The following is a 13,790-nucleotide window of genomic DNA, read 5'->3' as shown; positions in this document are numbered from 1 at the left end:
CTACTATAGATATTATCGTAGGAAATCCAATAAATAAAGCTTATTTCGTTTAATCCTATTAAATTTTGCATATTTTGTTTTGTAGGGTAGACTGTGTACAGTTGAGACGTACAGTTGAGACACCTTAAATAACTTGCGTTCGCAGCAAGCACAAGTTGTGATTTTTGCTGTGCACATTAGAGTCCTCTTTGATCGTGGGAAATTTGAACAATGGACGCATCTCCGATCCAAAGAAATCAGGAAAAGTTTTTTTTTCTAAGGTATGGCGTTCACTTCACCATGCACTCTCCACAACGAATAGCTTATTATCCTTATGTGACTGTTAAACGTATCACCACAAACGTAACTGTGCCCTAAAATCTGGCATATTTCATGGTATTGTGTCATGCAAGGTAATTTGAAAATCTAGAGAAATGTGCGAGGTGGGTAGCGGGGGACAGTATCAGTACCCCCGATATACTTCTATTACGAAACACACTGTTTAGTTGTTCAGTGTTATGATAACAGGTTAAACGTCGTAATTAGCCAACATAGGACGCAAATGAAAATAAAAATGTGATATTTGTGATATTTAAACGGTGTATTATTAATAAATATTGTTTTGTTCCTGCTTTATACATTTTAAACAGTACAAATTTAAATCAAATGAATGAATATAAATGGATGAATAAATAAAAATGTTGCCCAATTGTTACTTTCTTTATTTTTTATATTTACAATGAATGGTTAGTTACCTTTACATCATTAAAAATGGGTGTCTCAACTGTACATGCACTGTCTCAACTGTACCACATATGGGTAGCCTACAGTTGAGACAAAGTTGAGACAAAAAGCACCTTATTTTGATGAGCTAATTGTGGAAAATATAAACTACTTGTGGGTATTATTGATTGATAATATCTTAGTCTGCAAGCTAATGAAATGTCATGTGGCATGTCATTTGGAAATTCACTTCTTTTCAGTATCTATTTTTGTGTGAAAAATCAAAACGCAAAAAGTGTCTCAAGACTCTCAACTGTAGGCTACTCTATACGTTATAAATGATATTCACATAACAGGAACAATATGTTGGCAATTTATAACATTTGAATGTAAATCACAGTGCAAATATTTCAATAGATAGACAGACTGGGCTAAATCCTTATTTGAGAAACCAATCCTATGTCTAACAATAATAAACGTCTTGACCGAGCAGAAACTCGTGACTACCTCCGCTCAAAGTTTTAAGTGACGCTGCGCTGTCTGTTTTAGTATTGGTTAAAGATCTCTAAAGGGTGTGGATGGAGGCTTGGATTTACATATTAACCTGTCCGACTGGTATCAGTTAAACTGGAGCCGTCAGCTGAGGAAGACACAGAAAGGCAGCGAAGCATTAACAGGCTTGAAAATGGCACTTTTCACCGTTTTGTGTTCGGCAGTTCTACTCTGTGCTGTTGTACCTGCCTGGAGCGGTGAGTCTGCTGTTATTTCGATTAAGATTTGATTATTTCGTTCTTAAAACTGAAAGTAAAACAAGCGTTGTCATTTATTGCAGTTTCTCAACACATTCATTACTATATACTATCAGAATATAGGCTACTAAAATGACCGAAACTTTAATATGCCCATATCATGTCTGTTTTGGTGTCTAGGCGTGTCGGTAAAATGGCGCAGGTAAACAAGTCTATTGAAATACTTTCGGTTCAGGAGCTTCCTTGACATAACAGTAGCCTACAGTTTGTAAAAAAGGTTTACGAGTTAAATCATCTCGATTGATCTTTTAACTAGCCCTACTATAATAAAGGTGAAATATTTCTTTTTACCTGCGACTTTCGTATTTTAAAAATTTAAAATAAATTTCGTAATGAGTAGAATGACGTGTTGCACTATTTAAAAAAATATGGACAAAGCGTCTGTGACGTCACCCATAGACTTTCTGAAGAACGGTTTTGAGGCCGTTTATGGGGGGTATGGGCGGCGCCAAATTTCAATACAAATGTTCAGAAAGGATACAGAGGTGGTATGATGTGTTGTGTCAGATCATGGCCGAGACGTCAAATTTCAGGAATTCCACTCGGCGCAGCCTATGCTCGTTATCAGCTGTCAATCAAGCTGTCAATCGCGCCCTTATTTGTCATACATTTTATGTCTAAATACGATCTAAACTAACGAGTTAGAAAAAAATTCACCCCCCTCACAGTTGTCAGGCACTCGGAACCTATCGAAAAATGCAATAAAAGTCCATGGGACCAACCTGTAAAAACATGAATTTATGCTGTGAAAACGGACATTTTAACATGGGGGTGTATGGACATTTGCTCCCTTTTGGGACCTGCCCCTGGCGGATTTTCGATGTATTGCAGTTTTTCGCACTTCCGGGTAGGCTTCATTTTCAGATTAGAATGTTGCCGCTTGTTTAAAACAAACCGTCTTTGATTCAACATCTGAAAGGGAAGAAAAATAGGAAACATGAAAACTATTTTCTAGTTCATTATGAGATTTACTTTTAAAAGAAAGGAATCCTTCACCAGTCACACTAAACAATCTTTATGAAAAATGTTGAGAGATTTTTAATAGGCTAACAAAATATAAATTTATATTAGTTCCTGAAATACAAGATCACAGAGGAAGACTAGGTTGCACTTTCCTTTAAGGTGTCCTTGTTACAATGCAAAAGTAGGCTACTGAGTACTATTCAACATGTACTTGGGGTTATAGGGTTAGGAGGATTAGGGTTTGTTTAGTGTTAGTTGCATGTAATTGTTATTACTGTTATTACTGTTATTATGTTATTAAGTTCATGTAACATTAGCACTGTAAAATAAAGTGTTACCGAATTGTTCCCCATTAAGTCATGAAAATATTATTTCTGAATGTTCACTGAATACTTAAAGCGTCCAGTTTTTAAAAAAATGCTTTACGAATGTTAAAGGGTTAGTTCACCCAAAAATGAAAATTCTGTCAGTAATTACTCACCCTCATGTTGTTCCAACCCCGTAAGACTTTCCTTCATCTTCGGAACATAAATTAAGATATTTTTGATGAAATCTGACAGCTGTCTCACTCCTCCATAGGCTTCTAAGACACTATAACTTGCTGGCCCAGAAAATGTATTAAAGACATCGTTAATATAGTCCAAGTGACTACAGTGGCTCAATCTTAAGTTTATAAAGCGACGAGAATACTTTTTGTGCGCAAAAACAAACAAAAATAATGACTTTATTCCACTTTTCATTTCCTTCTCTCTGGGCCTCGAGTCTTTTCACATAGTGTTTAAGCGTAGCGCGTCTGTGTTGCACGTGGAATAAAGTTGTTATTTTTGTTTGTTTTTGCGCACAAAAGGTATTCTCGTCGCTTTATAAACTTGAGATTGAGCCACTGGAGTCACTTGGACTATATTAACGATGTCTTTAATACATTTTCTGGGCCAGCAAGTTATAGTGTCTTAGAAGCCTATGGAGGAGTGATCCAGCTGTCAGATTTCATCAAAAATATCTTAATTTGTGTTCCGAAGATGAACGAAAGTCTTACGGGGTTGGAACAACATGAGGGTGAGTAATTACTGACAGAATTTTCATTTTTGGGTGAACTAACCCTTTAAGGGAACATTCCATTTTATTATCATTCTGCAAACATTATGGGAACGTTACATTTGAATTTTCTATGAACATTTTGAAACTATAGGCTAACATTTAGATGAATGTGGAACTAAAATGTTTCAGATAAAACTTCCATGAATGATTAATAAATAATATTTTTATGTTAATGTTCTGAGAACATTATTAAAGACAAAATACCTTTGAACAACGTTACTTGACGAGCCTCAGCCTAATCTGGTTTGTTGGTCTCAGTCAACTGGGTGTTTTAGACACAATATTGGCAGTTACTGTGTCTATTTTTGCTCCATAAGCAAAAATAGTTCCAATAAAGCCACAGGCAAATCATCCATTGTGTATCTCAGAATGGTGTTTGTACATAAATGAAGATTGTCAGTTGTTGCCTCCTGCTGGCATAACGATGTCATCATATATTTATAAGAATAATAGACATTGTATGATCACAAATGTCCATGGCTGATTTTATTTATATCACCATATTCTGAGTGAATTTCTATTTTTTAAATAGTTTTTTTTTTTTATTTCTTTGCATTGCAGACAAACACTCCCTGTACTACATTTACACGGCCTTGTCCAAACCTGTCAAAGTGCCGGGCATTTATGAATTCACAGCTATGGGTCTTCTAGATGACAGACAGATCGACTATTACAATAGCGAGGAAAAAAGAAAGATTCCCACACAGCACTGGATGAAAGAAAAAATGCAGGAGGATTACTGGGAAAAAGGCACCCAGTCAAGAAAGAGCAAAGAACAGTGGTTTAATGTGAATGTCAAAATTCTGATGGACCGTATGAGACACAATGTTTCAGGTGAGGAATATTGATACATATTAACCTGCATATATGTTTAATAGAATATTAACCTGCATATACATATAATATAATATAATATACGAACAGTATAATATGATAATACTATATTGTTATTATCATCTAAAAAATATTTTGTTTTCTGTCCTTTTCAGATGTTCATGTTCTTCAGTGGAGACATGGGTGTGAAATTGATCAAGATGGAATTGAACTGAAGTTTTCCAAAGGCATTGATGAGTACAGTTATGATGGCGATAACTTCCTGTCTTTTGATGATAAGGAGTCTCAGTGGGTTGCCCCAGTTGATGCAGCTCTTCCAACCAAGAGGAAATGGGATAATGTGCCCATCCTGAACCAGTACACCAAGGGCTACCTGGAGAAAGAGTGTGTGGACTGGCTCAACAAATTCAGAGAATATGGAGATGAGGAGCTCAAAAAGGGCTGTGAGTAAATGTAGAGTATTTGTATTTGCTGATTATCTGCAGCTGGCATAGAGATATAACTGATTGATAAACTGATTACTGTGTCTGCAGCTCCTCCAAAGGTTCATGTGTTTGCGAAAAAGTCTACCAGTGACAAAACTAAGCTGAAACTCACCTGTATGGCCACTGGTTTCTACCCCAAAGATGTGACGTTGACCATAAGGAAATATCGCACATCCTTGCCTGATGATGAGATTGAATCGACAGGAACCAGACCAAACAATGATGGAACCTTCCAGTTGAGGAAGAGTGTGGACATCAAGGAGGATGAAAAAGCAGAATATGACTGTTTTGTGTCCCACAAAACTCTCAAAGAACCAATTATTGTCAAATGGGGTAGGTAAAGTGAAAGTATTTAATCATTAGAGCAGGGTTTTTTTTCTCTGAGGAAACAATGATGGAAGTGCCTACTTGAAACAACTTGAAAGCATGATCTGTAAGTTTTTAATTACCAATTAGGTTAGTGAAATTAGAGTTACATTTCAGTGTTTGTGAGCATCATGACACCTGCAGTGTTTACCAAGGGTTACACTCACAGAAAGGATGGATCACGTTTGTGTCGGAGACTCAGGGTCTATAAAAGAGAAATGATGCCACTTAGAAACTCAGAAAACAAACTGAAAACAAACACATGCGATCCATAAATGTGTCTCTCATAGGATAAGTGCACAAATGTCTCATGAATAATTATCAGTACACCATAATGAGAGAAAATATCACAACCTATGACATTGACACTATGAAGATTTTAAACCCGAAAGTCAAAAATAGTGCCAAGATAAGTTTTCTATTACAATTAAAATTAACTGATGATAACATCTGTAATGTGCAACACAAACACCTGTTGAAATCTCAGAAAATGTAGTTGAGTGTTAAAATCTCAGAAAATGTAGTTGTTTATTATTATTATTAAATGTTATTAAATTACTCTTTATTAAAGGCTTAACAATGGAATTCAATTTTCTAAATGTAGTAGACATTTAGACTTTACATACAGTAACTCTGTCCATTTATTTATTTATTTAATTAAATTTTTCTTGCAGATGGAAAATGCAATGACTGCAATGAAGGCCCTGTCCTGGTTATTGGAATTGTGATTGGAGCTGCAGTTGCAGTAGCTTTTGTTGCAGCGCTCTGCTTTTACCTTTATAAGACTAAAAGACTTTGTGAGTATAACAACATATAGACAGATTCTGGGGGTTGGGTTGTGCTGACCAGATTTCACTTGTTTATCTCTGCCTCTGACAGCAATGCATGTAGATTGTAACTGTTGTAGATTGAATCACCTTTATTTGCAATCCTCTCTAGTCTTCCCACAACAGAGTACTACAATGGATTAGTGCTTTTGTACCATGTTTTATATATTTTTTATTAGTATTACAATGCAAAGAGTATTCAGAAATGATTTAATCTGTCTTGCCCTTTAGTTTTCAAAAGCAAGGATGTCAAGGATGTCAAGGATGTCAAAGATGAAGAGAATCATTTTCTGCCAGGTACCAGTAATCCCATTCTTAATATGTAATCAGTCTTATGTATCAGGAGATGTTGAAACACACTTTGACATTTGTTATGTTTTAGATATTCCATTTACCAGGGTGATGTAAATTGTATGTACTTACAACTTGTTCATTAAATGTCTGCAGTTGCAAAAAAAAAAAATGGAATCAAAGTGTACATTTCACAATGCAGTTCAAAATCTCAGTTTTGCCTAACTTGCATATATGTTTGTTACATGTCTAGGTGAGGAACACAATAAAGCTGGAAGTGAGAAAAGCTTTTCATCTGACTCGGGTAAATATGCCCCTTATTCAAATATATCTCATGCTTTTTTCCCCCTGAAATCCAAAAATCATATCCACACATAGGAAGGGTGTGCAAAGCTTCATGGGCTCTATATGCACACTTTTCACTGTCTTGCATACATGCATTTTTTTTTTTTTTTTTTTTTTTTGTGGCCAAAATTTTTGTGCATCCCTATTTAATGCCATCTCATGCATAGCAATGGAGAAACACGCTGACATTTCTCTGTTCCTCAACAGGAAAAGGGAGTGCTGGTGCAAGTACAGACAACAGCCCTACTAACTCTCTGGAGCAAGTGAACAGTGTGGTAACTAAGGTAGCTAAGGTTTGAACTAGCAGGGATGGGGAACCAGGGGGGAGGTGCAGAGAAGATGAGTTACATGTGAATATTAGAGAAGGCTGAACATCAGCCGAAGTCAAGACAGCAGAATATTTACACCTAGATGGACATCACCAAAAGCAATTTGAAGTAACACAAAAGCAGACTATAGGGCCAGTACCAGGATGTGGGTAGCTAATTTGCTAAGGGTGTCTATATGCTGAAGTGAACTCTAAATTGGGGAACACTGGGAATGCCTTGATTTCATATGTGATGGTGTAAAGTTGTGTAGCTAGCTCTGAGTAAAGTGTACCAAATCTGGTAATTCATTTTTAGATGTACTATTCACCTAATGTTAAATACTAATATTGAATAACTCATAATAATAAACTAAATAACACATATTTATGTCTGTATCTCTGTTAGGACTCCAGTGGCAAGAACATGCCAGAAGAAAAATCACTGCTACAACAGAATAACCCTTGATACGAAGGCAGAACATCATGGAAAATTTGTAATGGCAGATTTGTGGTATTTGTCATAGTCAGTCCTGACAAGCATTATATTTGACATTATATTTGGGGGGTGCTGGTGAATAGCTGAATTATATATTCTCTCTTTCTCTCTCATTTCATATAATTTGGATTTTATTTAAATACTTTGCTCAAGAGATTTCAAGAGATTGATATTTTTAGACCAAGTTCTCAAGTACCTAAAGAAAAATACATTTATATGAAAAGAGCTAATTTTCCAGACATATTATTATTGCTACTTCCAAAAGGCCAGGGTAGATATTTTTTGGTTGATAATTTTTAATACCAATGAAAATAATCCTGAGCATACCTGAGAAACAAATCCCAATAACTATCCTGATTACTAATAGAAATTAGATATATTCTTTTAAACTCTTGAATGTCTTGTGAAATATTGATAATGTAGTGGTGTATTGTTAATGTAATGTAGTGTTTTACATTAATTGATTAATTTTGATTAATTGATTAATACACTGACATCATTTATATAACTATACAATGTTGATTACAATAATTTTTCACTTGATCAGTGGTACAGTATATGTCTGTCTGTTATTTATGTGGGATCAATTTATTCTTAAATTAGACTAAAGTATAAACATGGATTCAGTTATAGCACATTTTTATTAGACTAAAATGTATGTACAGCTGTTTGTACATTGAGAATGGACTGTCTATAAATCTGGGTCTTTTTTTATAAAATGTTACGTGGAAACTGTCTTGGAAACAAGATAATTTCTCAAATGTGCGTACGTGTGATTCCGAACAAATTAACATGCGCACAAAAAAGCATGCGTACGGCTCTCTTCCAGATGTGAAATGTATAAATCGCAAATGATCTTGAAATTGTGTGCAGCTGAAATGTTTCAGATCCCCGCCTTGTAAATGCCCCCTAATTAATATCATTAGCATATAAAATCGCAGCAGTCCAAATCCTTTTAATTGAGAACGGCGAGTGGCAAGAAAAATAATTTTAGCGAGGCCGAAATCGTGGTCCTGTTGGTTGATTAGCCGAAATAATTAATAATTCCACACGTGTGGAATCAAAGTAGACATGCTAAATAGTTTAACTTTTTAATGCCGGGTAATTACGCTAACAGGGCTTTGGAAAAACATGTGTTGGCCTATGTTTTATTTTGAGCAAGTATCCTTTCATTTGATTTGCCTATTATTAAGCCTACTACTTCTAATAATACTAATTATAATAATGTGGGATTAGCATAATTGGGGAAAAAAGTAATTTAAGTCATTTTTAAAGTTAGTATTTCAAGCTATTTTAAAATGTTTGCTGCATGGTTAAAGTACGCTATCATATCAGTCAAAATTGTGTTGAGAGAATAAAAAATTAAACTGTAAAGGGTTTAGCCTACTTTTATTTGTGTATCGCCTACTCACAATAAAAACAAAATATTGTGCCTTAAAGTTTTTTTTACAATTACTAGGACACATTTCTCAATAGATACATTTTTCAAATCTCTTCACACAGTTCTCCTAACCAACTTTCAGCTTCACAGCAGTTCATTTCACATTCAAAATGCACTAAAACCAAAACACTTCATAGGCCTACATGTCTCAAATCAACAATTTTTTCCATAACACTAGCAAAGGTTTCACCCAACAAACACACTTTGTCAATCATAAAACACAGACCTAAAAAAACTAACATCAGGTAACATTATACAATGTTTTCTTTCTTTACAAAACAAGAATGACACTCTCTATTGCTTATATGTTGCATGGTCCATGTTTACATTCTAGTACAAAATTATTCCTAAGTTTTCCCCTTTGAATGGATGGGAATGAAATTGAAAGAACCCCTTGTGTAGGTGTTCAGCTACATCTAATTGTTTTGATAGTGTATGATTTTTTTAGATTCAGAATATATTTCAATATGGTATTACTGTTTACAGTTTTTTTCAGTCGCTAACAAGCGTTTGTCCAAACAGTTGTCACATTTTCAAAACTCTAAACACAATTAGCACAGCATCAGTCTTTTGTGGCCATACAATTCACAAATTTCATGTCGTTTTCACACAATATGCAGTCAGTGAACACATTTCCACAATGCTTAAATTTTCTTAACAGACAAGCTATACCTCCCAACAAAATTATGGATTGTTTTTGTAGTATTTACGAATGTTAACACACAACATCCCACAATAGCAAAAACAATATTCCAAACCTTAGATACAGTATAAAAACCTCTGCTTCTGCAATGATATCAGTTCAAAAACAATATATCTCAGCTGATAATAAACAAACAATTGAATAATTGACATACAGCTGATTTATGTTGGGTGAATTGGGCCAACCACAGCTGATTCCAGTCTGGCTTAGACTCAGTGGCAGGGGTTATTTTTTTCTATTACTATAAAAGGAGGACTTTGAGGAGTGATGTTTTTGGAAACAGAAACAGAAAAAGACAAACACTGTAATGTCTGGATGAGGAAGAGGAAGAGCAATGGGCCCAGGGAGAAGACCAGGTCCAGTGAGAGGAGCAGGCCCAAGGAGAAGGCAAGGTAGAGGTGTAAGAATGCGTGGTGGTGGCATTCCAAGGGCTGCAAGAACAGTAGTCAGTGATGAAATTCGTGCCACTATCATTGACCATGTAATCAACCACGGTCTCTCACTAAGAGAGGCTGGTGAAAGAGTGCAACCCAATTTGAGGCGGTCAACGGTTGCCTCCATTATTCGCATCTTTCAACAAACCAACAGGTAAGTATTGCATTTTACATGGATTGTTTCTATTCTCACTTGACATGTCAATAAGGTCAGTAATGCATATGTTGATTTTTTTTTTTTTTTTTTTTTCTCTAAAGAATGCAACGTCTTCCACCCTCTGGGGGAAGAGGAAAGCTCCTCAATAATGATCAAGAACTTGCCATTGTAGAAATGGTTGCTGCAAATAATGCAATAAAACTGCATGAAATTAAAAATAGAATTGTGGAGGACCATGAGATATTTGGCAATATCGATAGCATCAGCCTCACAACCATTACACGGACATTGTCCAAACACAGAGTGCGGATGAAGCAGCTCTACACTGTTCCCTTTGAGAGGAACAGTGAGAGAGTCAAGGAGCTACGACGACAATATGTCCAGGTATAGTGTATATTCAATTCAATGTCCAGTTCTATAAGCTTTGCACTTTGCAAGTAGGTAACCTACACAGTAATAGGTTACAGTACAGTATGGTATATTGACATGATATACATAAACTTTGTTTCAGAGAGTTATGGAATTGGAGGCCAACCAGGCCCCTCATGAATTCATTTACATAGATGAGGCAGGATTCAATCTGTCCAAAAGGCGTCGACGTGGACGAAATATAATTGGAAAAAGGGTCACAGTTGATGTGCCTGGACAGAGAGGGGCAAACATTACCATGTGTGCAGCAATGGCAAATGCAGGATTACTCCTTCACAGATGTCAGGTTGGACCCTATAATACTGAGCGCCTCCTTGCCTTTCTCAATGGTCTCCACCAGCGCCTGGTACCAGAGCAGGATCAGGAGGGTGAAAACATGAGGACCTTTGTAATTACCTGGGACAATGTTGCTTTCCATCATTCGCAAGCAATAACAGCATGGTTTGAAGTCCACCCAAGACTGGTAAGTCTCTTCCTTCCACCCTATTCACCTTTCCTCAACCCCATAGAGGAGTTCTTTTCTGCATGGAGGTGGAAGGTTTATGACCATCAGCCACATGACCAGATATCCCTCCTTGAAGCCATGGATGCTGGCTGCAGGGACATCACAGTTCAAGATTGCCAAGGGTGGATCCGACATACCAAGCGGTTTTATCCCAGGTGCATCGCCTTGGATGATATTAGATGTGATGTTGACGAAAACATGTGACCAAACCCTGAAGATCGCAGGGATTAGATGCATAAATTTTGTGCTATTTTTAGTTCCCCCCTTTTTATCTGGGCTTTTTGCTGTTTTGTTTTTTTGTTTTTGTTTTTCAGAATGCTCTTATATATATTTTGTTAACTGTAAGCAATACTGTAAAACTTTTTCTGTTCTATTATACTGTGTTTCTACTGTACCTCCTTTAGTAAACAGTAAAGAAAAAAATAACTGATTTGCTTTTTACTGGAATGCGTTTGAATGTGAACATTACTGTACATGTGGACATACAGTTCCCAACCAATAAATTTAGTGTAAAAGGTGGATTGCATGTTACCTGAAACATAAAAGTCTATGCAGTTTTTCTAATGTCAACAATAGCCAGTATTTTGAAACCTGGTGTACTTTGATTGACTGCATATACCTTGTGAAGTGAAAACAAGTGTTATTCTTTGACAGAATAATTCCATTTTGAGTCAGATTTCCAGTGTTTTGGTAAAGTTAGTGTGTGCAGAGAAACATGTGTTCTGTTTTGAAATGGAGAGTTAGTATATATTTAACAAAATGTGTTTTTGAGAAGAAAATTATCAATTTGGCCTATTGTGTTTTGTAGGTGTAAGTCTGTGTTAAGAGTTTAGAAAAATTATCTGAAGTATGGGTAAGCGCTTGTTAGCGATTGAAAAAAAACTGTAAATGTAGCATCCTGCTGTCTTTTTCAGGTTTGTATTTTGTTTGGTTTTGGACTTACGTTTTACAGTTTTTAAAAGATTATGTAAACGTGCAAATTGGCCTGTAAAGTACATAAAGTTTTGGTGGTGTTTGTGTCTAGGTTACAAATCAATTCATGTAAATTGAAAGATGTCATCATTGAATACATTTTGTAGCAAAGCAATGATAAATGATCCACAGTTTAGCTCAAATAAACTGCTGTTGTGATCGCTGTGTGAAGAGTTTGGAAAAAGTGACCTAAGTATTGAGAAATGTATCCTAGCGATAGTAAAAAAAAACAAAAAAAACAACAACAACTAACAATCAGGATGTGCTTTCAGCTGTCTCGGTTTCCTTTAACTTGAGCGCATCACAAAAATGAATCTAAACTCAGCGTAACCTAAACTTGTCGCAGTTTTTTTTTTCATGTTCTGTTGACTGATATTTGCACATATAAAACATCTAATAATAATAATAATAATAGCTAATAATAATTTGTCACAGACATGTATCTACTTTAATTAGAATGATTTATCTGTCAGGAAAATTAACTAAAATGCACATCCCTGATAATAATAATAACTATTATCATTATTGTTATTATTACTATTACTGCTGCTTAGATTTCTAAATACCTGCAGTACTTTGACTCTCTACCACAAGAAAAATTGTGTACGTCTGCTTAAACCCTGACGTGGCGGAATGCACTTTTCCACGTCAAATACCGTTTTTATAAATATGAATTTTGCCGTGTATTTTAGCGTACACACACTCTAAGATCAAATCTGTGTGTACTCATGTTTTATAAATGAGGGCCACTGCTGTGTAATGTTTCATTTAGGGTTTCATGGAAATAATGGTACAGCCACTCATGTACAAGGTTTTGTTTCTGCCGTTTCTGCTAACCTATATATAAACTTGTCCTAAAAGGGTTTTGGTCTCATTTACTTTAAAAACTGAGGAATCTGATGAATAGGCCTACACATTGACTTTTTGTAAACATTTTCATAAAAGCAAATAAAAACCAATAGATCCTATATCAAATACCTGTGAGGATTTCTTGAGCTTTTTTATAAGAAAGATTGAACTGGTTAGAGAAGATATTCTCTATCTGCCTTCTAATATTGTTCAAGCAGCTCCCACTCCAAGTTCTTGTATATTTGATGGGTTTGATCTTGTTTTTAAATCATGGGCCCTATCTATTGTGCTATCTATTGTGAATAGTTCTTTAATTAATGGTGTTGCGCCACCCTGTCTTAAACAAGTAGTGGTTTATCCCTCAATTAAAAAACAAGGGGCTGTATGTATAAAGCCACTCAGAGTAAAATAGTCTTAAGTCTGTCAAAATTCTAAGAATTACGTCATTTTACTCTTATTCCTAGACTTAAGAATAAGTGTGTTTCATAAAGGTTCCTAAGTGTTAAGACTAGGTCTCAACACTTGCCAGGCGAAGAGAAAAACCCTCTAGTCTGACAGATCCAGCCTTTACACCTTGCTCTTTCTTGTCCTCATCCGCTTCCTCCTCGTCCACAACCTCTTATATGTAATCTTCCTCTTCTCCCTCTCAGACTGTTTCCATGTTGGTATCAACATTCAGTGCACCTGTGGACTGCAAGAAAAAATTATGCGGACGTCGAAGATCTAGAAAATGAAGTTTATTACAGCATAGCAGTGGCAAGGTATACAAAGCACCTT

The 13,790-nt window shown here is 35.7% G+C and overlaps 2 protein-coding genes across 3 annotated transcripts; both read left to right on the top strand.

Annotated features, from left to right (window-relative positions):
• The first annotated feature begins 1,292 nt into the window (after positions 1 to 1,292).
• On the top strand, positions 1,293 to 8,962 carry LOC309511502 (H-2 class I histocompatibility antigen, Q10 alpha chain-like). Of its 2 annotated transcripts, XM_082186747.1 has the most exons (9): positions 1,293 to 1,451; positions 4,134 to 4,406; positions 4,562 to 4,849; positions 4,940 to 5,224; positions 5,932 to 6,054; positions 6,316 to 6,381; positions 6,629 to 6,679; positions 6,928 to 7,004; positions 7,434 to 8,962. In XM_082186747.1, exons 1-9 carry the CDS (start codon positions 1,388 to 1,390, stop codon positions 7,491 to 7,493), a joined length of 1,287 nt encoding a protein of 428 aa, XP_082042873.1. In that variant the 5' UTR covers positions 1,293 to 1,387; the 3' UTR covers positions 7,494 to 8,962. The 2 variants fall into 2 exon arrangements, with proteins under 2 accessions (XP_082042873.1, XP_082042874.1); XM_082186748.1 differs by lacking the exons at positions 6,629 to 6,679; positions 6,928 to 7,004.
• Positions 8,963 to 9,117: 155 nt separating this feature from the next.
• On the top strand, positions 9,118 to 13,027 carry LOC309511512 (uncharacterized protein). The gene is made up of 3 exons (XM_082186768.1): positions 9,118 to 10,255; positions 10,360 to 10,642; positions 10,770 to 13,027. The coding sequence occupies exons 1-3, from the start codon at positions 10,002 to 10,004 to the stop codon at positions 11,394 to 11,396; spliced, it is 1,164 nt and encodes a 387-aa protein (XP_082042894.1). The 5' UTR covers positions 9,118 to 10,001; the 3' UTR covers positions 11,397 to 13,027.
• Positions 13,028 to 13,790: the final 763 nt, after the last annotated feature.

This window comes from Leuciscus leuciscus (assembly GCF_965113295.1).
Source record: "Leuciscus leuciscus genome assembly, chromosome: 12".
NCBI lineage: Eukaryota > Metazoa > Chordata > Actinopteri > Cypriniformes > Leuciscidae > Leuciscus > Leuciscus leuciscus.
Note: the sequence above shows the minus strand (reverse complement) of the source record. Positions and strands in the feature narration are given on the sequence as shown.